The sequence below is a fragment of the Scyliorhinus canicula genome, chromosome 9 (assembly GCF_902713615.1).
Source record: "Scyliorhinus canicula chromosome 9, sScyCan1.1, whole genome shotgun sequence".
Classification (NCBI taxonomy): domain Eukaryota; kingdom Metazoa; phylum Chordata; class Chondrichthyes; order Carcharhiniformes; family Scyliorhinidae; genus Scyliorhinus; species Scyliorhinus canicula.
The window spans coordinates 161,006,288-161,034,285 of NC_052154.1; the positions used below are offsets into that span (position 1 = coordinate 161,006,288).

The window sequence follows — 27,998 nt, forward strand, 5'->3', positions numbered from 1 at the left end:
AGCCCGTGCCGACGATGCTGCTCGTCTAAACTAAAATCTTCTACACTTCCTGGATCTGTATCCCTCTATTCCCATCCTATTCATGTATTTGTCAAGATGCCCCTTAAATGCCACTATCGTCCCTGCTTCCTCCACTTCCTCCGGCAGCGAGTTCCAGGCACCCACTACCCTCTATGTAAAAAAAACTTGCCTCGTAAATCTCCTCTAAACCTTGCCCCTCGCACCTTAAACCTATGCCCCCTCATAATTGACCCCTCTACCCTGGGGAAAAGCCTCTGACTATCCACTCTGTCTATGCCCCTCATAATTTTGTAGACCTCTATCAGGTTGCCCCTCAATCACTGTCATTCCAGTGAGAACAAACCGAGTTTATTCAACCGCTCCGCATAGCTAATGCCCTCCATACCAGGCAACATCCTGGTAAATCTCTTCTGCACCCTCTCTAAAGCCTCCGCATCCTTCTGGTAGTGTGGCGACCAGAATTGAACACTATACTCCAAGTGTGGCCTAACTAAGGTTCTATACAGCTGCAACATGACTTGCCAATTCTTATACTCAGTGCCCCGGCCAATGAAGGCAAGGATGCCGTATGTCTTCTTGACTACCTTCTCCACCTGTGTTGCCCCTTTCAGTGACCTGTGGACCAGTGCACCTAGATCTCTCTGACTTTCAATACTCTTGAGGGTTCTACCATTCACTGTATATTCCCTACCTGCATTAGACCTTCCAAAATGCATTACCTCACATTTGTCCGGATTACACTTCATGTGCCATCTCTCCGCCCAAGTCTCCAAACGATCTAAATCCTGCTGTTTCCTCTAGTCCGCATCGCTATCACAATTCCACCTACCTTTGTGTCGTCTGCAAACTTACTAATCAGACCAGTTACATTTTCCTCCAAATCATTTATATAAACTACGACCAGCATAGGTCCCAAAACTGGTTCCTGCGGAACACCACTAGTCACAGCCCTCCAATTAGAAAAGCACCCTCCATTGCTACTCCCTGCCTTCTATGACCAAGCCAGTTTTGTATCCACAGTGCCAGCTCGCCCCTGATCCCATGTGACTTCACCTTTTGTACCAGTCTACCATGAGGGACCTTGTCAAAGGCCTTACTGAAGTCCATATAGACAACATCCATTGCCCTACCTGCATCAATCATCTTTGTGACCTCTTCGAAAAACTCCATCAAGTTAGTGAGACACGACCTCCCTATTTTCGTTTCAAATTCCGGCACCTGCAGTTTACTTTTATCTAAAGTAATCCAAAGACCCAGGTTAATGTAACCCAGAGATCCAAGCTAGCTGGTGGAATTTGAATTCAATTAATAAATCTGAATATAAACTCATCCTAGTAATAGTTATGATGTGGGGTAGGCACAGTAAGAAGTCTTACAACACCAGGTTAAAGTCCAACAGATTTGTTTTGAATCACTAGCTTTCTGAGCGCAGCTCCTTCATCAGGTGAGTGACATGATGAAGGAGCAATAGTGTAGTAATAGTGACTTTAATAAGGACACTGGGAGTCCACACCAAGTACAAATAAGAACAAAGTTTTATTAAGAAATGAGATATGTACACATCTCGGTCTCCATCTACTGGGTTCCTTCTCTGTTCGTTGCCTTACTGTCCGATCTTATATACACTGGGTAATTGAGATACCCTGCCCCTAGCGAGGGAGCTTATGCTCTGCATGGAGCATGGGGTAGATGAGGAGCATTCTCACCCCGTATGTCCAGTGCTGGATATTACATGCCTCCATACCCCGCACCCCCAAAGTCCAAAGAACCCCACGACGAGCATTGGGACGGGGAAGAAGGAGCAGCTGGAGGCTGTCTGGGTCTCTTCGGGTCCGGTTAGTCTTTGTGGAACTGATGCACTGGATCAGTCAGTGTACACCGCATCAGCGAAAACAGTAGGCAGCAGGAATGATGTGGCAGATGATCTTCAGGAAGTAGTTGAACTATGAAGATGGCGTCCAAGACCTCCTAAGTCTGTGTCTCCATCTCTGAGTCGGACAAGGGAGCAACCATTGTGAACGAATGTCATGCTGGTGTCTCTTCATGAATTGTACCCCAGATCCAAACTTAGTACGAGCCTGCTCCCATTGGATGGGCGACAATCCCACCCTGGTCGCCTGTTTAATGAGGACACGAGGAGTCCACACAGTAAAAATAAGAAACAAGTTTTATTACCAAACGATATATGTATACTTCCTGGTGGACCTCTACCGGGTTTCTCTCTGGTCGGTGCCTTACTGGCCGACCTTATGTACACTGGGTAATTGGATACCCCACCCCTAGCAAGATGCACCAAGTAGACGAGCGTTCCCACCCTGTCTGTCCCGTGCAGGATATTACATTAACCATGAAACTATCAGCGACTGTCGTAAAAACCCATCTGGTTCACTAATGTCCTTTAGGGATTGAAATCTGCCACCCTTTCCTGGTCTGGCCTTCATGTGACTATTTGAGATCCATAGCCATGGGATTGACTCTTAACTGCCCTCTCAAATGGCCTAAGAAGGCATTCAGTTCAAGTGCAACGAGGGATCGACAACTAATGCTGGCCTTACCAGCGACACCCACATACCATGAAAATAAATTAATGATCAACATTCCTGGAGATTGCAGTAGATTGAGCCAATTGTGTGTCTTGCCCATTGACACCCTTGTTCAAATTTTCCAACCATCACCCCAGATCTCAATGATTAACATCCATTGTATTCACTGTAATATTGCTTGGTTGTAAACTGTTGTTTTGACATGTAAACATTTGGGTTGCACGGGCGAAATCTGAAACAATCCTAGAACAGAAGTAGATTCCGGAAATCTGAAACAAAAACAAAGTGCTGGAAAAATTTAGCCAGTCTGGTAGGATCTGTAGGGAGAGAACTGGACTTTTCAAGTCCAATATGATTTGTCGTCAGAATCTTAGATTGTTTTTTTTCATGCTATTTAATGGGAACCTTGATTTGACTATGTATGAATTCCCACAGGGCAATGATTAAGTGCTTGAGACACATTTTCATTGTGGATGCACGGCTTTTATCATGCACTTTTTGATTTTAAAAAAAAGCCACAGGATAAGTGAGTGCCACTTGAATTCATGGCTTATGTATTACAGCAATAGTGTTGATGTTTTCATAATTGTTAAACTGCCTCAATGCTCAATTTATATGACAATGAAAATAAGCATTGTCCCTTTAATCCTGCAGTTTTCAAAAGAGATGAGCCTTGAATCTATCCACATGGAATTTATTAAATTAATAGCCGTGTGTGTTCATGTTTTTAGCCATTTTGCTTAATGTACAACAATGGGGAATTCAGAATTGACAATCACACCAATCCACTTTTAAGGTCAGTTTTATGATGTTTGGTTATATTTTGTTTTCATTTTTTAAAATTGGGAGTACCCAATTCTTTTTTTTCCCCAACTAAGGGCAATTTGGTGTGGCCAATCTACCTAGCCTGCAGATCTTTGGGTTTGTGGGGGTGGGACCCACGCAGACACTGAGAGAATGTGCAAACTCAACATGGACATGTTCCGGGGCCAGGATCGAAACAGGGACCGTAGTGCCGTGAGGTAGCAATGCTAACCACTGGGCAACCATTGCGTCCTACGTTTGGTTATATTTAATAACCAAAATTTGTTGGAACTGTTTGATTTCATGTAGAAACCTGCTGTCTTCATTTCCCAGCATTGTCCTGACATGATGGCTTGTATCCAGTAAAGTCACAAAATCACTCCCAGAAAGTTTTGATAAGTAATGAATCATGTTTAAGAAGACTTTTAATGAGATAATGTAATATTAAAATGGTTTTCCAATTGATGTAGAAATTAATTGACTTAATGATGTGTGCTGATATTCCCAGTGAATTTGTTTTAATTGATGGTTTCATCCATCTCCGCAGATGATGGACTGTACCCAGGGTGTATGTCACTTCTGCATTGAACATTGTTGTGGCTGTAGTGGCCATTTTATGAGTGACGGTCCCTTCTCCAGTTGGCACTGATGAACCGGATCGGCCTGTGATTGATTGACTGTCTTTTCCTTCTGGAGAGCTCTCTTTTCTGTCATCTTGTCATTTATTTTGTCCTCTGCTTTTCCCAAGCCCTTCCTGACTGTTTGTCTCCAGACACTCTGGTCAGTAACAAAAACCTCCCGTGCATTGACTCTGATCCCAGTTGGCATGAGGTCTCCCTCATAGAAATGGGCAACCTGTTTGTCTCATGCAAATATGAGACTTGCCACACACCATGGGCAGGATTCTCCAGCGGCCGATGCCCGATTTGGGAAACACGATTGGGAATTCGATGTCAGCCAAAAATCGAGGTTGGCACTACGGAATCCCTCGTCAGCGACGTGAATGCATTCTACGCCACACGCAGATCAGTCACGGGCTCGACCAGGCATTTTCCAGGCCTTGCGCCATGCTCCACATCTGGCAGGAGGCATTACCGATGGCGCACTTAACTTGTGGTGTTACAAATCGGGACACGGGTGCCGTGGCTGCTGAAGGTGTGGGAGATGGTACAAAAAGTGTCCATAATCGCTATAGTGTGCTGACAGTTGTGCCGCTGGTAGGGGTGGGGGGGGGGGGGGGGGGGGGGGGGGGGGGGTGATGATCTGCTGGGGGTGGGTTGGGGGGGGTGGAGCTTGGGAGCGGCTAGGAGGTGGGCCGTGGGATCGGGGTGGCATGGCACAGCCCACCAAACGTGGTCGCAAACATCCCCCACCTTTTCTCAAACTCCCCTGTAGAGCCCCTTAACTCATATTTTATCATCTCCAACCGAAGGAAGTTGTACAGATCACCCAACCAAGCTGCTAAGCCCGGTGGTGATGCCGACTGCCACTCCAGTAAAATTCGCCACCGTGCAGTCATAGAAGCGAAGGCCACGACATCAGCCTTCCTCCTCTCCATGAGCGCCGGCTTCTCTGAGACCCCAAATACCACCACCAAAGGGTCCGGGTATATCTCCTCCTTCTCTATACTGGCTGAGACAGTGAACACTCCCACCCAGAATCTTCCCAATTTTTCGCAACCCCAAAACGTGTGCGTGATTCGCTGGTCCCCGTCCCCATCTCTCACTCATCAGCTACCCCCCGAAAGAACCCACTCATTCTCACCTGAGTCATATGCACCACCTTAAACTGTATCAGGCTCATCCTTAAACAGGAGGAGATCCTGTTTGCCCTACGCAGTGCCTCACTCCATACTCCCCAATTGATCTCCCCTCCCAAATAGGTTGTTAAAGTTGTTGGAAAGTGGAGTCTCTTCATCCCGGCCCATGACCCTGGAGTGTTTGGTGGCGGTCATAGTGGGAGAATATGGCAAGAGGCCTTGAAATTAGTTTCACACCACTGTGAATTTTCAGTAGGATCTTATGCTGGTGTCCGCCATAGTGTGTTGCAAAACTCACCAGAGGCCAGCGTGAACCTCATTGCACTCCGTCAATAGGATGCAGATGAAGACCCAATCCTTCCCACACCAGATTCTGCACATTGCTGACGTGAAGCACGTTCGGAACAATGTGGCATACAAATGTTGGGACTCAGCTGAACAATGCCTGTGGCTGCCTCCGGAGTTGGAGATGGAAGCCACCCATAGCCCTGGATCCTGAAACATCACAGCAATGTGTCAGCAGAGCATCTGCATGTGGACCTTCCAAATTCAGTATCCATCTTCCGGTCTTGGATTGACCCCAGAGACACGTCTTCATTGTCAAATAGTCCACCTTCTTTGGTCAGTGATTTTGGATGCCTTTCCAATATGGCACCCAGACATGATGATGGACTAGACACCATCCAGGCTTTCCCCAGCACTGAATATGGAATGAAACACCTGGGTGTAGAATGAATAAGGTCGGGGATGGAAGATTTGGCGTGTTTTCCCACCGACTGCCGCAGTGGGAAGCACTCCACATTCCTGCCCTTGCCACGGCACTTAGTCTCAAAATGAAATAAATCCGCCTATATATCTAATTTTGGCACTACTGATAAGCTCACATGGAGAGGTAACAAAGATGACTGGCTGCGGAAATGGAAAATATCATCTTTGCACGCTCTGATGATTGACTATGGAGCTTCATCTCCTTTGTCCAATAATATTGAATCTGATCTGGGAATGTCTGAAATGGAGCAGGATTCCATTTACCAGTGATAACCTCTCTCAACTTGAATTTAAAGTCGTCTTTTATTGCAACTCAGTGCTGATTTCACGAAAGTCAATGGAACTGTCTAGAGTGCAGTCAAGTCTCCTGTCATTTTCTGTCCTCAATGGCACATTTGTATAATGAAAGGCTTTGCACTTTACACTTTAGGTTCCCATTACAATGATATTATTTCCTGAACTGAAGTCCATCTACAGAACATGGAGAAAAGCCAAGGAAAGTGATTGTACTTTATACTTCTGACTTTATACGGTGTAGGAATTCTAAGTGTTTCTATTCCTGGTTTGTGATTTCACGAACAATGCTTGTTCCAAGCAAGAACTTGAACATTAAAGTAAAGCTCAGTACTACACCGTCACCAACAAGGTTTTCAGCATGCCTTTTTAGATTATCTTGTGGCTTTTTATGCCAACTCTTTCTTCATTCTTATCTGTTAAATTCCAGTCAGCCAACTCAACAATTAAGAATAAACCTGTGAGGGTTGGGGAAGAATGGCGAACGGCGTTAACATAGACATGCAGTATGATGAAAGAATGTTACTGTTTTGTTTGTCACCTCTTTGAGAAGTTTCTTTTTCTAAAAAAAGAATAGGGAGGAGGGTGACGTGGATGTGGAAATAACTTGGAACGAAAGAGAAAAGAGGAACTGCTCCCTTTGCCTCAAGTCTTGTTCACTGAATTCCTGTCAGTTTGCCTCCTCCAACCAATGATTCTCTTCCTTTCCTTCAGTAGTGGATATAGAAGTCTCCCTCTCTTTGGCACCCGGAATTGCTAATTACTCACTTCACTTGGTAGTATGTGTGTAATATACTTCGCTTTGTTGAGTCAGTGGCCAACTCCTTAGTTTTACTGATGTTGAGGGAAAGAATTTTGTCATTACGCTATACCACGAGGTTATCAATCTCCCTCCTGTACTCTGACTCACCTTTTATTCAGGGTCGGAAAACTGATGCCTAGATTATACTCGGGGCCTGATTCTGCATTGTGTCAGAATTGTCTGCCTCGGTCTGGAGGTGGGAACAGGTGCATCCGGCATGGCTGGACTGGCTGTGCAGTAGAGCAGCAGGGACTTTGGAGAGCCAATTTCTAACATGGCTAGGCAGTCGCGGGTGACATGATGATTTTCAGATGCTTCGATTTGGGCTGTAATGGATGCTATGTCTGACGGGACAGAGGTTCTGGAAAATGAAACCGGAATGAAGAAGCACGGGCGGATCTGATGACAGACAGAGGTCCACAACAGTGGAGTCACTGATCTGGGACAGGGACCTAGTGCAGATAACGATTCAATGAACTAATGAGGCCTGGAAAGGTGAGTAGCAAGCAGCACTCGTAACAAGTGTCAGCATCACTCAAGCTGAGCAGACTGAGTCCATAGTTCTCGTTAACATTCTCAGATGAAATGGCCAGTTGCTTCATTTAGACATCGGCGACCGTCATATGTAGAGAAATTGAACAGGAGGGCATCACCCGGGAGTGCAGCATCTCATGTGAATGTCACACTGGAATAGTTGAGGGAGGACAGTCTATTCCTATATCTTTTGCTCTCCATCCTGCAGGAGAAGTGAGTGCACAATTGGAGGGGAAAAGTAGGGGTGGTAATGTGCTGCAGCTCAACAGACTGACCACAGCGGACAAGGCAGCATTGGAGTCCATGAGTGTGCCATTGAGTTAATCCGTGGGCAGCCGTAAGACGGGAAATTGTGACGAGCAGGTTCATTTGACAGCTCCATCTTGGAGTTGAAGGGCATGGAGGTTAATCCTGCCCAATCTGTGCTGTGGTTGTATTACCATTGTCAGCTATGGGATTGGTTATGCTGAGGCACCTACTGAGTAGCCAGAGCTCTCATCCGTACTTTCTTGTGCTTCCTATGGGGCAGGTCATGAAGGGAGGCAGATTAACCCAGCCCAGTCACCGTCCACTTTGTCAGCTGGGAGAGATGTTCCAAAGCTAGCATCATCACATCATTCGACTTCATCTTCCACAAGTGCCAAAACATTTGCTTGATTGAGCCTCAAAAAATTACAAAATTACAACGGGGCGCATGAGGTGAACTGCACTTCACAGATAAATTGCAAGAGGAGAGTGAGGCAGAGTCAGCTGTGGCCAGTCCCTTCTTAGGACAAAAGATAGGCACAATCATTGGGCATAGATGCTGGGCCTTGGGTGTCACAGACAAGGATGGTCTTTCTGGACCCTCTATTCTCCCTGTGCCCTGTGACTGAATGTACAAACATACCAAATAGCAGCAGCCATATGCAATTCATCCCCATGAACCATTTAATAAGATAATGGTTGATCTGTTTATGTTTCAAGTTCCACGTCCTCATCCAGCTCCATAGCCATTGATGCCTTTGCCTAACAAGAATCTGTTTACCTCCACCTTAAAAAGATTCAATGATTCCGCGTCCCTCACCTTCTGAGGCAGAGAACTCTGACACTACTGCTCAAAAGTCTGTTCATGAGCTGTACAACAAGCTCAACAACCAGTTAATAGGAAGTGTGCTGGGTGCCAGCTCTCTTTCTCACCCCTCTCACCATCTTCCGTCCTCCTTTTGAAAATGAGGTTGCATTCTGGAGATGCTGGGGTCCAATGACATAATCGAGAAGGCTATTTACAGTGCACATATGCACAGGGTAATGAAAATCCAGCCCTAGCAATTAGCTTGTTCAGTTCTCTACACATCCCCAGCATCTAAATGCCACCCCCATGATTTTGCAAATGGCATGGTGACATAGTGGTTAGTACTGCTGTCTCACAGCACCAAGGATCCGGGTTCAGTTCCTGCCTTGGGTGACTGTGTGGAGTTTGCACTTTCTCCTTGTGACTGCGTGGGTTTCCTCAGGGTGGAGTTACAGGGATAGGATGGGTGAGTGGACCAATGGTAGGTGCACAGTCGATAAGCCGAATGGCCGCCTCCTACACTGTAGGAATTCTATGGTTCTATGTTCCCACAGTCCAAAGATGTGTGTGTGTGTAGGGTGGGGGGGGGGGGGGGGGGGGGGGGGGGGGGGGGGGGTGGGTGGGTGGTAAGAGAGAGGGGCCCATATAGGGTACTGTATCGGAGAGTTGACGCAGGCTCAATGGTTCGAATGGCCTCCTGCACTGCAGGGATTCTAAGAAGATTTTTGTATCTGTATGTGACAGTTTTTAAAAAATAATTTTTATTCAAATTTTCACATTTTCACAAAAAAGAAAACAATAACAGAAAATTCTAAGAAAAACGGAAAAAAACAGAACCTCCCCCCCGCCCCCCCGCCATAAATAGAAAAGAGAAACAATAAATTAACGCCCGTCATTGGCAAAAAACAGATATTCGACCCAAAACAAAACCAAAGAGACAACCCCCCCCCTTTCCCGGTTGCTGCTGCTGCTGACCGTTTGTTTTTATTGTTTCAGCCAGGAGATCTAGGAATGGTTGCCATCTCCTGAAAAACCCCTGCACTGACCCCCTTAGGGCAAATTTCACCCTCTCCAATTTAATGAACCCCGCCATATCGTTGACCCCAGGCCTCCACGCTTGGGGGCCTCGTATCCTTCCACTGAAGAGAATCCTCTGCCGGGCTACTAGGGACGCAAAAGGCCAGAACACCGGCTTCTTTCGCCTCCTGCACTCCCGGCTCCACTGCAAACCCCAAATATTGAGAGTCCCCAGCCTGGATTGACCCTGGATCCTACCACCCTCGATACCGTCCTTGCTACACCCTTCCAAAATTCCCCCAGCGCTGGGCATGCCCAGAACATGTGGACATGGTTTGCTGGGCTCCCTGAGCACCTAATACACCTGTCCTCGGTCCCAAAAAACCGGCTCATCCTTGTCCCGGTCATATGAGCCCTATGCAGTACATTAAACTGTATGAGGCTAAGCCTCGCACACGAAGAGGAGGAGTTCACCCTTTCTAGGGCATCCGCCCACGTTCCCTCCTCAATCTCCTCACCCATCTCCTCCTCCCATTTATCTTTCAGCTCCTCCACCGAGGCCTCGTCTACCTCCTGCATCATCTGGTACACTTCCGAGATCCTCCCCTCTCCAACCCATACCCCCGAGAGCACTCTGTCCTGGACCCCACGCGGGCAGCAGCAGGGGGAAACCCTGCCACCTGCCGCCTGACAAAACGCCCTTACTTGCATGTACCTAAAGGTGTTCCCCGGGGGGAGCCTGAACTTCCCTTCCAGCTCACCCAGGCTCGCAAACTTCCCGTCTATGAACAGGTCCCCCAGCCTCCTGACACCTGCCCTGTGCCAACTCAGGAACCCGCCATCAATTCTCCCCGGACAGTTAATGTGCAGTCTGACCAGGATATTTTACATGTTTAATCATGGCATTCTCACAGATGTATTCTTCTCTTTTGGTTGTGTATTGAATATTCTATTGACTCCTCTTCATAGATTGCTAAGTACTGAAGTGAATTAACTTCCTAATTCATTTTGACATGAGGAATGAGACAGGAAGAGGTGACACTTGATGCCTATTGGGCCTTATAAAAGTATCACAACACAAAATCACTCTGCTGGAAGCTGCAGAGATATTTAAAGGATAACAGCATGCAGAAGACATTTTAAATGCCGAAAATTAGACCGTTTTTTCTTCTAATGAATTAGTGGGTAAAGATAGTGTTGTGGAATTGTATTGGGCCACAGTGTCATGTAAAAAGGTTCATTATTCAATTCCTGTCTTTGCTGATTTACTTGAAGCAATAGGGATCCTCCAATTTAGACAATGGGCGAAATTCTCCGCCTTGTGATCCCGCAAACACGAACCGCGATTGGCGGAAATCGGGTGTCTGGCCAAAATAGAGGTTTGTGGTTGGCCCCGTTTCGGGCGTCATGCTCTGGTCCCCCCTTGGTGGCGATAATGAGGTTAGCACTCAGCGCCGGCAACATCATGCAAAAGCGACATGCAAAAGCGATACTCGGCTCTTCTGCGATACTCGGGTAGCACAGTTGCTTCACAGCTCCCGGGTCCCAGGTTTGATTCCCGGGTTGGGTCTCTGTCTGTGCGGAGTCTGCACGTTTTCCTGTGTCTGCGTGGGTTTCCTCCGGGTACTCCGGTTTCCTCCCACAGTCCATGTTAGGTTAGGTGGATTGGCCATGCTAAATTGCCTTTGGTGTCAAAAAAGGTTAGGTGGGGTTACGGGGATATGTTGGAAGTGTGGGTTTAAATGGGGTGCTCTTTCCAAGGGCTGGTGCAGACTTGGTGGGCCGAATGGCCTCCTTCTGCACTGTAAATTCTTTGATTCTTCTCCGGTGGACGTCTCGCAGGTGTGAATTAGTACAAGTATTTCCAAACGTGGACTGGGTGTCATGGCTCTGGAGGAGAAGCAGGAGGCTACAAAAAACTGAAAAACCTTTGATAACTATTGAGCTTGCAGAAGGATGGCTGCTTGGGCCGGGGGCAATAGTGGGAAGTGCCAAGTCTGTGGACTTGGGGTGTCCCCCTTGGGATTGGGGTGGCCTGGCTCAGACTGGCATTTCTGTAATCTGTCTTTTAAATGCACCCTTTTGGTGCTGCACACATGCTCCTAGCTGCTCTTAGTGCTGAGTGCTTTCTGTGTCCTTTAGATGCTCAGAAGGCCTCTGGTCATCTGGGAGCACACCCAGACCAACCCTCTGGACACCCTCCCACCCCAGCTGTACCGTCAAGAGCCAAGTTCAATCAGGAGCCGACCAGGTTATGGCACTCCTCAGAAGCGCTGCCCCATTGCAGAGGAAACAGGGGGATTAGCAGAGCTCACCCCAACCAGAGGACAGAAATTGTTCAGAATTCGTGTTGGCCCATTAGAATGTCTCAAATTGCTCCACAAATAACATCCCCAATGGAATGCGAACCGCAAGTAATTTAGTCCCGCCGTTAACACGGGAATTCTCTGCCCAAACAGAGAATTTCACCCATTTTTCTTTGAGTGAGGAAATGATTTCAGCTATGATACTGCTACTGGCACCTAAACTACCACCATTCAGTGTAAATGAGCACAAGCAGTGGGATATGGTATAGGACAACAATTGATTTATTTGTATCCCAGCATGATTGACCGCTGTCACACGAAGTGGGGAGAAAATTGGGGGAATATGTAATTTAGCAACAAAGTTGTGAAATTATTAAGATCATAAGAATTTGGCATTAGCTTAAGCTTTTTGGGTTGTTTCTGATCCTGTATACTCTTTTGTGTTCCAAAGTCACAATGACATATCAGGTAGTCTTGCCTTAGTATTTTGTCCATGCTTGGATCTTAAGAGGAAATACCTTGCACATGCTGCCCTCCAACATTTATGCAGCATGGTAAACTACCAGTTCTCACTTTTTGCATTAAAGGCATCATGAAACAAAAGCCTATTTGCTTTATTAATTCAGATTTTTGAGCATCAATGGAACTCTACATTATTCAGTCTCAAGGTGATGTCAGCAGAAGTCTACACTGAAACTCTTCATTTGTGAAAACTAATGTAGTGAAAACGAAGAATTGCATATAGTAATTGTTTTAAACTTGATGTGCAGAACTAATCTGATTCTGGGCTGGTCCAGAGCACCATGTCACACAATGGATGAAATGTGATCATTTTTGCGCAAAGTGCTGGTTCAGATGAGAAAACTGGTTTGTAGTCTGCTGGCTGGACAGCTGGCATTTATCTTCAAGTAATCCAGCACTTGCTGCAGAATAAATAGAGGTGTGGCCGATGCCATCATGCTGGTGGGCTGGGTGCTAAAAAGCTGCTAACGTCAGGAATCCCAGGATTGGAGCATCCTTTTTAAAGGGGACCCTGATCTCCAATTTTAAAAAAGATGGAAGCCCCCATGCACACAGACAATCTCCCCAATAGAGCTTCGAGAGGGGCCCCTGGCACTGCCCCCTGGGGGATTGCCAGGGGGCAGTGCCAGGGTACTGACCAGGTGTGTCCCTCTCAGTCTGCAGGTTGTACTTAGCTGTGCCCCCCCCCCCCCCCCCCCCCCCCCCCAAAAACGGGTCCCCTTCACATGGTTTCTTTTTTAAGTTGTAAACCTCGCCGACATGGATGTCATGTTTGCGAGGAGGGGGGTATAATTGGTCGAGGAAGCTCTTTAATTATATGATTAATTTAAATAAGGTTCCTGACTTTTCTGGGCGGGGACCTTGTTGCGTCTATGGCGAGGGGTGGGGAAAAGCTGAAAAAGAGATCTCACCGGCGAGAATCTTGATTTTTGACTGTTATGGGATTTTGCGCCCACAATCCTGGCCAATATTTTTTAAAAACATTTTATTCGGGTATTTGTAGTTTTTATAATAATAACTATAACAGCAACATAAACATGGTACACAAAACAATTCCATCCATATCCTGTTCTTCGCACCACTAACAGCAAGACAATAGCCGAGCTCCCTCCCCCTTCCCTAGATTTCTGTGTCTGCTGAATATTTTAATTTTCTCCGAGAAAGTCAATGAATGGCTGCCACCTCCGGACGAACCCTGACATTGACCCTCTTAGCCTCCCGTACCAGCCTCCCCGGACAGGCGCCGGAATGTGGCGACTAGGGGCTTTTCACAGTAACTTCAATGAAGCCTACTCGTGACAATAAGCGATTTTCATTTCTTAGGGTGAACTTTATTTTCTCAAGACTGAGAAACCCAGCCATGTCACTCACCCAAGTCTCCAATTACGGGGGCTTCGAGTCCCTCCACATTAACAGAATCCGTCCACAGTTCCGCCTCTATCTCTCCCCCTAGCTCATCGTCCCACTTGCCCTTTAGTTCCTCTATCGGAGTTTCCTCCAACTCCATAAGTTTTTTGTAGATATCTGATACCTTCCCCTCTCCCACCCATGTTCTGGACACTACCCTGTCTGGTATCCCCCGTGATGGCAGGAGCAGGAAGGTCGCAACCTGCCTTCTCAAAAAACCCGTACCTGCAGATATCTAAACCCTTTCCCTGCTGGCAGTTCAAATTTCTCCTCCAAAGTCTTTAAGCTAGGGAAGCTCCTGTCTATCTCTCTCTCTCCCCCCCCCCCCCCCCCCCCCCACTACTACTACTTCCTAATCATAGTCATATTAGCCGCCCAGTAGTAGTTACAAATGTTGAGCAGCGCTCCAAAAATACTTTCTTCACTTGAGGGGTTTAACCCGCCCACACGCAACCCAAAATCACCTTATTCACCCGTTTAAAAAAGGCTCTCGGGGTGAAGATGGGGAGGCACTAAAAGGCAAACAGGTATCTGGGGAAGACCATCATTTTCACAGTCTGTACCCTCCCCGCCAGTGACAGCGGGAGCATGTCCCATCTTCTAAAGTCCTCCTTCATTTGTTCTACTAGTTGGGACAGGTTTAACTTGTGCAATGTCTCCCATTCCCAAGCCTCCTGGATTCCCAGATATCGAAAGCTCCTTCGTACCATTCTAAACGGCAGCTACCCCAGTCTTCTCTCGTGCCCTCTCGCCTGGATCGCGAACATCTTGCTTTTCCCCATGTTCTGAAATGTACAGGAGCAGGTCATCCGCGTAAAGCGAAACCCGGTGTTTCCAGTTCCTAGAAGCTCTTAACGCCATAGCCAATGCCTCTATGGCCAGAGCAAACAACAGCGGATTGAGGGGACAACCTTGCCTTGTCTCTCGGTGCAGTTTCAAATAGCCCAATGTCAACTGATTTGTGCGCACACTTGCTACTGGTGCCTAATACAGCAACTGCACCCAGTCAATGAAGCCCTGACCAAACCCGAACCTTCCTAACACCTCCCACAAGTAATTCCAACCCGATCAAAAGCCTTCTCCGTATCCATCGCAACCACCATCCCCCCCCCCCCCCCCCCCCCCCCCCCCCCCCCCCGGCCATCTGACGGTATCGTGATAATGTTTAAGAGCCTTCTAATATTGGCCGTGAGTTGCCTGCCCTTTACAAAATCCCGTCTGGTCTTCCCCTATCATCCCCGGGACACAGTCCTCTATTCTTGTGGCCAGTGCCTTAGACAGCAGTTTGACGTGCACACTCAATAGTGAGATCGGACTGTATGACCTGCATTGCTCCGGGTCCTTCTCCCGTTTCAGAATCAGTGAAATCGAGGCCCGGGACATTGTTGGGGGAAGGACTCCCCTGTCTCTTGCCTCATTAAATGTCCTCACCAGCAGTGGGCCCAACCTGGCCAATATTTTCATGTCAACATGTTGACATACTGATTCAATTTTGTACAATTGGAGATGCTTAGGGGATGCGGATTACTTGTACAAGGTATGAAGACCCAGGAAAAAACTGGGTCTGCATGATGACTGATAACAGGCTGGTAGATTTACATTTGTCAATTGAGTTGACCATGTGGACCAATTGGCTCAGTTTGTGAGCTGGCAAGTGTGTGGGAGTTGATGGTGCAGTGGTAATGTTACTGGACTAGTATTCCAGAGACCCAGGCTCAATGATCTGGGGGCATAGACTCGAGTCTCACCATGGTAGCTGGTGGAATTTAAATTGAAATAATAAATCTGGAGTTGAGAATAATGGTGACCATGGAACGACCAAATGTTGCTAAAACCCCTCGAGATCACGGTTGATCTTCAGGGATAGGAATCTGCTGTCCTTACATGGTCTTGTCTACGCAGCACTCGAGACCCACAGCAATGCTGTTAACTCTTTACTGCCCTCTGAAATAGCCTAACATGCGACTCAGTTTCAGGACAATTGGGGATGGGCAAAAAATGCTGATACAGCGATGCCTGTATCCCATGAAAGAATGAAGCAAAAATAACACCATCAGAAATGGGTTCAATTCCTGTTGGCTGAGGTAGACTTGGGACCTGCCTCTGAGGGTGGAAAACTGCCAACAAAAGCTCAGGATGAAGCATGAGTAGACCATCAGTCAAGGGACCCGCCTTTGAGCAGAGAAGACATAATGAATGGGGTTAACTATGCAGTAACAGTTTATGGCATTCACTTGGCTCCTGTTTGTGTTGTAGTTTTGTAGTGCCGTATCTGTTCGGTTCATCCAATGATTGCATTTGCTACTGATAGGGCTGCCTGATCACAAAGCATTTTACAGACAATGATTCTCAGTGGCGGGGGGCGGGGGTTGGGGGGGGCTATTAGCAGGCGGCTGGATCTTTTGGTCCCAACAGTGTCAATGGGCTTTCTCATTGAATCCACCCCATGCTGCCAGGAAACCCGCGGTGGGGGTGCGCCATCAGTGAGACCGAAGCGTCCTACCAAGTGAACAGCTAGAAGATCTCCCCCTCTATATTTATGATATCGATCGCTGGATAAATATTGGCTTAGACTCTGGGGATAACCCTTCTTCTTTGAAATAGTGTCTTGGGATCATTTACACCCTCCTAAAAGGGCTTGTGATTAACATCTCATCCTAAAGAAGGCACGTGCAGCCAGGGTGACCAACTGTCCAGGATTTTATGGGTTGGTCCCATATTGGACACTATTGTCCTGTATCCTGGGTCGAAGTTTGCTGGAACGCTGATTTTTAGTCTATCCTGGCATTTATGTGCAGTACACAGTTGCACTGATCCCAGTTGCCGCGAGGATCCCAGAACCCCCTCTGCTCTCTCCAATTCACCAGCAGCCCACTTTTTCGGTCTCTTATGCCAATGTTTCCCTTAATTTCAACCCAGCATTATTCACCCTGCCTCAAACAGTGCAGCAATTGACATTCAATGGCATTGCCATCGCTGAATGCCCCACTGTCGCATCATGGGGTTATTATTGTCCAAAATCTCAGCTGGACTTGCCATAAAAATATTGTCGCTATAAGAGCAGGTCAGACACTAGGAATCCAGCGGCAAGTAACTCACCACCTGACTCCCAAAAGCCTGTCCACCATTTCCAAGACACACGTTAGGAATGTGATGGAATACTCTTCACTCCAACAATCCTCAAGAAGCTCAACATCATCCAGGACAAAGCAGCCTGCTTGATTGGCGCCCCAGCCACAAACATTTACACCCTCCACTGCCAATGCACAGTGGCAGCATTATGTACAATCTACAAAATTGCACTGCAAGAACTTACCAAACTCCTGAGGCAGCATCTTCCAAATCCATGGTCAGTACTACCTAGAAGGGCAAGGGCAGCAGACACATGGGAACACCACCACCTGAAGGTTCTCCTCCAAACTACTCATCATTCTGACTTGAAAATATGCCGTCGTTCCTTCACTGTTGCTGGGTCACAGTCCTGGAACTCCCTCCCTAACAGAACTGTGGGTGCACCTATGTCACATGGACTGCAGCAGCTCACCACCACCTTCTCAGTGGCAATTAAGGTTGGGCAATACATGTTGGCCTAGCAAATGATGCCCACATTCCACGAATGAAAAGAAAAACCTTCTTCAGAAATGCATTGGAGTATTAGCCCAGAGTGTTGTGTTAAAGTGCTGGAGTGGGACTTCAGTGCACTGAAATCTGAGTCAGAGGCCAAGGGCTCGCAACTAAACCATTGTTAATATAAAATGCAATTTCAAAATCAAAATATTTCAGATACCGGAAATCTGAGATAAAAACAGAAAATGTAAATTCTCAGCTGGTCTGGCAGCATCTGTGGAGAGAGAAATAAAGTTGATTTTTCAGGCCAGTGACCCGAGTTCCGATGAAAGGTCACAGACCTGCAATGTTAGCACTGCTTCTCTCTCCACAGATGCTCCCAGGGCTGCTGAGTTTTCCCATCATGTTGTATTGTTATTTCAGATTTCCAGCACCTGTATTGTATTTTGCTTCTTTTAAAGTCATCAATTTGACCTTATTTTTCTAATTTATCTTCAATTAGATGAGCAGATTACTGCTCTAAATATTTTGAATCAAATGCTATTTTCAATCCTGCGTCTCCTTTTTAAGGTCACATCATATTTCAGATTATTCTCCACATCACTTCATCCAAGAGGGGAAAGTATCTCTCCTGGAGGTGTGTTAGTATAAAATATTTGATATGAATAAAATAATCCCAAATATTCAAATAGATCAAAGGAAGAAGAAGCACGAGTGGACGTCATTTTAAAATGGTTAGGAATAGCTCTGGGAATGATTTTGAGAATTCTGAGTGATAAAGGTTCGGCTGGCATTTGTGGGGGGAGGGGACAAAAAGATTTGGGCGGTTCAAAATGCTGCTGGATCCCAAGAGGTATGATTGGATAAGAGAGGGATGAATCGAATGACTGACTGAAGGGCCTCTTCGCTCTTGACATTTTTCATGTTCTGTATTTCCTGGTAATAGTCCTTTCACTCTCACTCTCACCATGTGTAGGAAAATGCCTGGTTTCACTTAACAGCTTCCAAAGTTTCTCTAGAAGACAGGCCATATTTTAAAATTGTAAGCAGATACCTGCAAGGAAGCATTCCAGGATTTCCAACTCTTGTCTGAACTGCGTATTAAGTTGACAGAAGGCTTACTTTGCTTCAAGAGTCTCCTTTGGGCTTGATTTTTATTGCTGCAAAGCCAGTTGACTACGATGAGCGGCCTGGTGTAATTGTTGGTTCATAGCAGTCAGTTCAAGATTAACTGTAGGCTTTGAAGCAATTCCAGTTTTAATGGCTCCAGTTTTTCTGGGTAATGCAGAACCAAGGCTGGCACCTGAAATATATCCAAGTGAGAGGAGGAGTCCCAAAGGTTTGTCATCCTGATATAAAATGGAGTTTTGGTTTCAATACATTGGGGAAGTCGGGAGTGAAGTGAAGAATGTATGTGAGCATGTATTTGGAGCTTAGGGGGAAATTAGAGCAAAGACCCGAGGTACATAATGAAAACAGATGGATAATGCTGACATTACTGAAGTGTTTGAGCTGCTTGTGCAATTGCTTAATGCAAATTAAAAGCTTTGGTTTTTTTAAATTGTAGGATCCACTTTGCTGCTTGGCTTCGCTCTCAGCTTCGCATGCACTTCATATTTTATTCCAAAGCAGTGATGCAATAGGTTTGATCAAGTAAATAGCGACCAGAATATATCCATACATTCCCCAAACTTGTCTGTTCAGTGCTTCTGTTGATTTCAGCAGTACAGGCTTTTGACAGTATTTTCTTCAACCGTGTGTGAAATTTGGAAATACTCTGTAATTGACTGTACTCGTCCTTATGATTTAGACCAGATATTCAAATGTCCAAGCATCAGACAGACCAAAGGCCACAGAGTATGATCAGTGAGACCTCCACAGCAGTCACTACATCCACGGTGGACGCTGCTCCAGGTTCAAAGGTGAGGTTGAGAGTTGTTCTTTTCATTTTATTAATAATAGTATACTTACAGTGAAATGGTCCATCCTGCTGCAATTTTCAGCAACTGTAATCGCCCTGGTACTCCGATTTGTTTATTAACAGTATTAGGGTATCTGTCCTAAAATGCCTTTTGGGACTCTGTGTATGTGGTTGCCAGGTGAATCAGCTGCGATGCACCCTCACCTGCTCTAATTCGATAATTTGCTAAAAGTCTTTGAACTGCTTTTTCCCCTCTGCCTTCAAGAAATCATACAACACCAATAACACCCTGGTCCTTGCTTCTGAAAGACATTACCAACCAATCAAGCGAATGTTTGAGTATGTACACGGTGATAGCACTAATGTGTTTAAGAGTTAACAGAAGCCAAAGAACTCAAACGTGTGATAGATTAAAATCTCACCTATTAACTTCATGGAAACGGTCTTAGATTTTCTGTGGCTCAGGGACACCAGTGTGAAAATTTAAATTCATGCAAGCTAGGTTTCGATGTTTTTATGAGAGCAAAGGGGGTTGGGTGGGGGAGAAAGAAAAGGAAAATAAAAATTTAAATAAAGAAAATAAAATTTGGAATTGGACCACTTTTATAGTGCTTTCCCAAACATACTCTAATCAACAGTGTTTATTGTTGGGATTAAGAAGGAAGACATACATATTGATCATCTTGCAAATTGCCTATTTCATTGCCAAGATAGGCCACACAATCAAAAGACACTCCAACGGCTTGGCAGGGCCAATATAAAGTAATTGAATAGTGCTTACTCTGGAGATCGGGAGATACTAAAACCAACCAAGTGCTGCAGTTTGTAATGCCTGTTGCCATATATCTCATTGCAGGCAAGCTGAGTGAACAGGCAGTATTATTCAGTTCATCGGTGTGACTCATCAGGATCCTTGACAAACAAGATCCTGGGGAAGAAATGAGACTGTATGTAAGGTTGTTATGAATTTGAGATTGTAGAGCCTCGTTAGCACAGTGGGTAGTGCCTCAGTCTTCTAAATGTGAGATTTTGTAAGATATTTATGCTTAGGGGCAATGCCTTTGATTTGGGGGGAGATGGAGGCATGAATTTGGTCATGTGACCTCGGAATGCTGATGCTTTAAGGGGGTCTTGGGTTGTTTGACTTATCAGTTCTGAAGAAGTCGAAAACGAGAACGCTTATTTCCCTCTCCACAGATGCTGTCAGACCTGCTGAGTCTTTCCAGCACATCATGTTTTTATGTCAGATTTCCAGCATCCACCGTGTTTTGCCTTTATTTACTTCTGTAATGTAGTTGAGGGCATTCTGAAACTTTGGTTGATGGCCGTTGGACAGCATTAACGGAAGGCTAAGAATGAAACTAAGCTCTTCTATCCAGGGTTCAGTGCCGAGAATACAAGACAAAAAAAATAGAAAGGAGTAGACCACATAGTCCGTCAAGTCTGACCCATGATTCAGTACGATCATGCCTGATCTTGTGTTTCAGCTCCACATTTGCCCCTCAGTGTATCCCTTAAGTGCCTGCAAGACCAAAAATCTGTCCGTTCTGACCTTAAATATTCAATGATGGAGCGTCCACAGCTCTCTGGGGTAAAGAATTCCAAAGATTCACAACCCTTTGAATGAAGAAATTTCTCCTCATCTCAGTCCTAAGTGATCAGCCCTTTATCCTGAGAGCCAGCCCGCATATTGGCGTCCCGACCAGCAGAAACAATCTCTCAGCAATCACCCTATCAAGCTCCCTTCAGAATCTTGTATGTTTCAATGAGATCGACTCTCATTTTTCTCAACTCCAGAGAATAGAGGCCTAATTTACTCAGCCTCTCATCATAGGACAACCCCCTCATCCCAGGGACTGATTTAGTGAATCATAGTACCACCTCCAATGCAATCCTTTCTTAAATGTGGATACCAAAACTGCACACTGTATTCAAGATATGTGTCTCACCAAAATTCTGCATTCTTGTGGCAGGACTTTTCATTTCTGTACTCCAATTGCCTTGCAATAAAGGCCAACATGCCAGTTGCCCTCCTAATTGCTTGCTGTGCTTGAAGCTAACTTTTTGCATTTTTTTATAGAGGCATGCCCAAGTCTATTTGAACACCCACACTTTTAGGTTTCTCACTTTAAAAAAAATATTCTGCTTATCTATTCTTTTGGACATTTCCTACATTATACACTCCATCTGCCACCTTGTGATCAATCCATTTAACCTGTCTATATATCTTCACAACCTTTGTGCCCTCCCCACAGTTTACTTTTCCACCTAGCTTAATATAAAATAAAGAACAAAGAAAAGTCCAGCACAGGAACAGGCCCTTCCGCCCTCCAAGCCTGTGCCGACCATGCTGTCCGTCTAAACTAAAATCTTCTGCACTTTTGGAGTCCGTATCCCTCTATCCCCATCCTATTCATGTATTTGTCAAGGTGCCCCTTAAACGTCACTATCGTCCCTGCTTCCACCACCTCCGGCAGCGAGTTCCAGGCACCCACTACTCACTGTGTAAAATAAACTTGCCTCGTACATCTCCTCTAAACCTTGCCCCTCGCACCTTAAAGCTATGTCCCCTAGTAATTGACCCCTCTACCCTGGGGAAAAGCCTCTGACTATCCACTCTGTCTATGCCCCTCATAATTTTGTAGACCTCTATCAGGTTGCCCCTCAATCACTGTCATTCCAGTGAGAACAAACCGAGTTTATTCAACCGCTCCTCATAGCTAATGCCCTCTATACCAGGCAACACCCTGGTAAATCTCTTCTGCACCCTCTCTAAAGCCTCCACATCCTTCTGGTAGTGTGACGACCAGAATTGAACATTATACTCCAAGTGTGGCCGATCATGAACAAACTTCGATACATCACTCTGTTTCTTCATCCAAGTCATGAATATAGATTTTAAATCGCTGAGGTCCCAGGGCTGATTCTTATGATACTCCACTATTCACTGCCTACCAACTGGAAAATGCTCCACTTCAACTCATTCTCTTCTTCCTGTCCATTAACCAATCCTCTACCCATGCTCATGTATTACTCCCAACTTCATGATTACCTATTAACCATCTGTGTCGTACCTTATCAAATGTCCTTTGGAAAACCCAGGTGTACTCCATCTACTGGTTCCCTTTTATTTACCTTACGAGTTACATCCTCAAAAAATTCAATTTGTCAAACTGGATTTTCTTTTAGTAAAACCATATTAACTTCTAATCATACTGTGCTTTTTGAATACATTAGACTATAGGAACAGGAGCGTAGGCCATTCAGTTTTTCGAGCCTGCTCCACGATTCAATACGATCATGGCTGATCAGACACTTCAATGACTCTTACATACACTATCCCCATCACCCTTTACGTTATTGTTAATCAGAAATTTATCCATCTCTATCCAAACATTAATAATAGATTTCAGCATTTTTCCAACGAATTATGTTAGGCTAAAATGTGTGTAATTCACTGATTTCTCTTGCACTGCTTCTCAAGAACGGAGGGCAACATTTGCCAACTTTTAATCTTGTGGGACAGTTCCCAAATGCAACGAATATTGGAAATTGATAACTAGCACATCCACCAACTATGCAAATATCTCTTTTAGACCCTTGGGGTGTAGGACATCAGGTCCCATGCATTTGTTGAAATTTTGTCTCTCAATTTTCTCCAATTCAATTTCTTTGCTGATATTAATTTCCTCACTCTTTTTCACCCCTAGGTTATTGTTCGTGCCTGGTATGTAACTTGTATCTTCCACTGTTAAGCCAGACACAAAATGTTAGTTCAATGCCTCCATTATTTTTCATTCCCTACGATTACTTCTGCTGTCTCCGTTTTTAACGTACCAATATTTAATTTAGCTACTCTTTTTTTTCATATGCTTCAAAAACTTGTACAATCTGTTATTGTATTTCTAGCTTTTTAATTTTTTTATATTTCATCAACATTCTGGTGGCCTTCTGCAGGTTTCTAAAACTATCCCTATCCTCAGACTTGCTATTAGAAACATAGAAAATGGAGCAGGAGGAGACCATTCAGCCCTTCGAGCCTGCTCCACCATTCATTATGACCATGGCTGACCATCCAACTCAATAGCCTAATCCTGCTTTCCCTCCATATCCTTTGATCCCTTTCACCCCAAGTGCTGTATCTAACTTAAAAACATGAAATGTTTTGGCCTCAACTAATTCCTGTGGTAACAAATTCCACAGGCCAACCACTCCTACGTGAAGAAACTTATCCTCCTCTCTGTCCTAAATGGTCTACCTGTATATTCAGACTTTGACCTCTGTTTCTGGATACACCCACTATCCGGAACATCCTTTCTGCATCCACGCTGTCTAATCCTGTTGGAATTTTATAGGTTTCTATGAGATTCTCCCTCATTCATCTGAACTCCAGCGAATACAATCCTCACCAATTCAATCTCTCCTCATATGTCAGGCCCATTATCTCAGGAATCAGTCTGTTAAACCTTCACTGCACTCCTTCTAGGGCAAGAACATCTTTCCTCAGATAAGGAGACCTTCCAGGTGTGGCCTCACCAAGACCCTGTATAATTGCAGCAGAACATCCCTGCTCCTGTACTCTAATCCTCTCGCTATGAATGACAACATACCATTTGCCATTATCGTCTGCTGTACCTACATACTTGCCTTCAGTGACTGGTGTACGAGGGCACCCAGGTCTCGTTGCATATTCCTCTCTCCCAATCTATTGCCATTCAGATAATAGTCTGTCTTCTCATTTTTGCTACCAAAATAGATAACCTCATATTTCTCCAAATTATACTGCATTTGCCCACTCACTCAAATTGTGCAAAGCAGACTGCAGAATCTCCGTATCCTCCTCACAGCTCACCTTCTCACACAACTTGGTGTCAGCTGCATATTTGGTGATGTTACATTTTGTTCCCTCCTCTAAATCATGAATATGTATTGTGAATAACTGGGGTCCTAGCATCAATCCCTGCAGTACCCCACTAGTAACTGCCTGCCAATTTGAAAATGACCCTACTCTTTGCTTCCTGTCTGCCAACCAGTTTTCTATCCATCTCAATACACGACCCCTAATCCCATGCGCTATTAAAATTGCCGTAGTCCCAGATGATCATCGGCTGCTTTCCCTGAGGGGGAAAGCTGACTGGGTGATTTAACCTGAGGATCACCACACTTCAGGTGAAGGGGAAGGTTGAGAAGGCGGGACCTTCATGAATAACCTCAGGCGGTATGGAATTGAACCCGTGGTGTTGGCCTCAATCTGCATCACGAACCAGCCGTCCAGTCAACTGAGCTAAACCAGCAATTATCTGCAATATTATAAGCCTCGACCTTTCAATCTAATCACAAGTTTGTGAATTGGAAAACACGAGATATAAATATTTACCTGAAACATAAAGCAGTGCTAAAGCATTATAAAGCTGAATAAAAATGATTTTACTCATCCATATGGTACCATTCTTGTTCAAGTCTCGCTCAAGTCCTGTAGAAAGTGATACGAATAGTCTTTGGTCTTCTCGAAAGATTTCCAGACAACTGGTCTTTCTGAACAATAGATTTCCGATTGGGGAGGTTTGGTCCTCAGCATCAGTAAAGAGATGGAACTGGTTAATGTTTTAGGTGCAGATCCTTCATTGGAACTGAAAATGTGAATACTCAGAAAAGGGAGAAGTAGAAATCATGAGTAAGGTGGGCTAACTGCCGTTGCAATTTTGGTCATGGTGTAAAGGAAACGGTTACGGGTGGGAAGTAGCTGTGGACCCTCTGCAATATTAGTTTGGTACTTTCCAGGCACTGCATTAAAGATAATTAATTTCTTAAAAAGCTTACCTGCAGGCTGCTTTCCCAACCACCAATGATTACAGCATGAAAAAGGAATTGAAATGTTTAATTAAAAGTTTCTAATCCTTCAGGAAAGGCTCCAGCGATGGGTGCAGAACTTCATTTTGTTGTTGAAATGAAGCCTGCACCCACTTCGGGCAGCTGCCATAACTACCCAAAAATAGGCTCTCCTGAATTTTGAAGTGGTTCAGGTGCACATTCACAGTGGGTGATATCCTTCATACTGCAAAGTTTGTCGTCATTGCAATGGTGGTGAATTTAGGTCCAAGTTACTGAAAATGTTTCATTGACTTGGCACAAAGCCAAGTGGTCAGCTTGTGTGATTATCGTGTGAAAATGTTACATGGGAAATGTGGACATAGTTCATGACAAGCAAAATTGTGACAATAGGAAGTGATAATTGGCAACAGTTTTACAAAGATCATTTTCAATACAGAGGATTTGAGTTGATGTGACCTATAGATCACAGATGGCATAAAATGCTTTCTATGATGTCAGCCACCTAAGTTTTGCAGACGTTGAAGTTTTGCTGCTGATCTGGTGTTTGCATGAGTATTCTGGCTGCTTTATGGATTATTGGGTTACATTGACAGGAGGGGCAATGTGCAGTCAATGGTAAAATACAGATTAGCTTTTATATAAACAGTCTGCCTCATGCCACCGGTGCTCAGTAAATGTAGCAATGTTTTTTCCATTCCACTTTTCTCTCCTACTGAAGCTGGACACAGTATTCTTAAAAAAAAATTTCTGGGGATCCATTTTTACCAACCTGCCAACCGTCGGGACCCAACCTGGCCGACCTTCAGGACCCAACCAGGCCAACCTTCGTGACCCACGCCGGCTGACCTTTGCGACCCAACCTGGCTGACCTTCACGACCCAACCTGGCCGACCTTCGCGACCCACGCCGGCCGACCTTCGCGACCCACGCCGGCCGACCTTCGCGACCCACGCCGGCCGACCTTCGCGACCCACGCCGGCCGACCTTCGCGACCCACGCCGGCCGGCCTGAGCGACCCACCGTTTTCTCTTACCTTGTTTGCTGCTGATAAAATGGAGGAAATGGTTTTGGGTCCCTTTTGCCCTCGTACATGCTCCTCCAATGGAATCTGTTGGATGAAGGTGAAGCCTTCCGGTGTCGAAAAGTATGGAGTCTCCATCTGTCCAAAGTTTGGCAATTTTTTCCTGTAAAATTCTATCACCCCCCCCCCCCCCCCCCCCGAACTTGTAAAAAAAATGAATAAAATAAATGAAAAAATAAAAATGAATAAAATAAATGACTAAAATAAAAATTTAATGAATAAAATAAATGAACAAACTGAATAAAAACCCCCCCGAACAAAACAAAACGAAAAGCTGTGACTGTTAAAAAAAAAATAGTGGTCGTACTGCGCATGTGCGTTCGATCATCAGCGCGCATGCGCATTGTTTTGAGCATGCCGCCAATGATCGTGCGCGCATGCGCAATGCGGCTGAATTTTTCTACATGTTCGCGCCCATTTTAAAGGCCGCTTGCATCTGGCGTTATTAAAAGCCGGCTGCTGCGTGGGGATTTGAGCGATCAGGAGCACCGTGAAGGATGGCTCAGCGACCCTCCAGACCACCCGCCCATGACCCACCCACGGGTTGCACCCCCGGGTTTGAAGAACACTGCACGGGGCTACATTTTGCTTTTATGAGAAACCTATCCATAGCAGCAGTTACAGGACGATGATCAGGACTGTAGTGATGTGCATCACTCTGTATACACAAGGGGTTAATGTAAATACACTACAACTAAGTAACCACTAGAGGAAGCACCAGAGATGTCATGACATGCAGACATGCAACCAATGGGTCATTAGAACAGGACACAACCAATGGGCAATCAGGACACCCAGAGGTGGCATTACCAAAAGGGGGCACTACACGACCACTATAAAAAGGACAAGGCACACAGGCTCTGCCTCTTCCACCGGCAGAAACCAAGAGAGCAGGACAGGGTTGATTATCAGCAACATCACACCCTGGCACATGGTCGAGAGCAAGCTTGTATAGTTAGCAGAATAGACTGAGTTACTAGATGCAGATTAGTAGAGCGTCGAACTCGTTGAAGAGCATTGTTGATCATTCAATAAATACGTTAAACTTATCTCCGAGTCTGGAGCATCTTTCAGCAGAGCCTATATCAAGTGGCAGCTTATGTTACTGGCAATAACATAACACAACAAGGAACAGAGAACTGGGGATTGTTTTTGGCTTTGTGCTTGGGCCTATTGTGGCATCCATGATGAAACTAGCAAACCTGGCACAAATGGAGGTCGAACATGGGATCCTCTTTCTGAGTTCTAAAAATTATTTTGCGGCATATGGGCATTGCAGGCTAAGTCTGCGTTTTTATTGCCCTTGAAAAGGTGGTGCTGAGCTACCTTTTTGCCCCTGTGCATCTGTTGCCCTTGTCCTTCTAGGTGGTAGAGGTCATGGATTTGGAAGTTGAAGACCACATTGGGCTGTAAATGTACCCGCTGAGTCAGTGGTGAAGTCATTGAACAACTTGGGTTCAATCAATAACATATTCATAACCTTTTTGAATGCAGTTTATGGACTGGTCATTCTCAAATGTCTCATGGCAGAAGCTATAAACTAGATCAAACCTGCTGAGATAACAGCAGCATTTTAACGCTGACTCCTTGAAGGACAGCATTTTTTTTCTTGCCTCCTGGATGTTTTAATTTTGCACCAAAATTGGTTCACAAAAATTCAGTATTTTGAGTGTCACCTTCATTTTTTTTATAGAGAATGTGTTGCTCGCCAGCCAGAAACCTGTCACCATTTTCAAATATTTAGTCTAAGTTATCTAAGCTGTACA

At 45.3% G+C, this 27,998-nt stretch overlaps 1 protein-coding gene across 14 annotated transcripts in view; it reads left to right on the plus strand.

Moving 5' to 3' along the window:
* Positions 1-27,998, plus strand: part of plekha7b (pleckstrin homology domain containing, family A member 7b) — a 636,198-nt gene that overhangs the window by 416,557 nt on the left and 191,643 nt on the right. For 11 of the 14 annotated variants that reach the window (XM_038808072.1, XM_038808076.1, XM_038808066.1 and 8 more), the window contains one exon: positions 19,209-19,320. The exons of the other annotated variants lie outside the window; for them this stretch is intronic. In XM_038808072.1, coding sequence (XP_038664000.1) covers positions 19,209-19,320 — 112 coding nt within the window. The remainder of the gene's footprint in view (positions 1-19,208; positions 19,321-27,998) is intronic. 14 annotated transcript variants of the gene reach the window in all.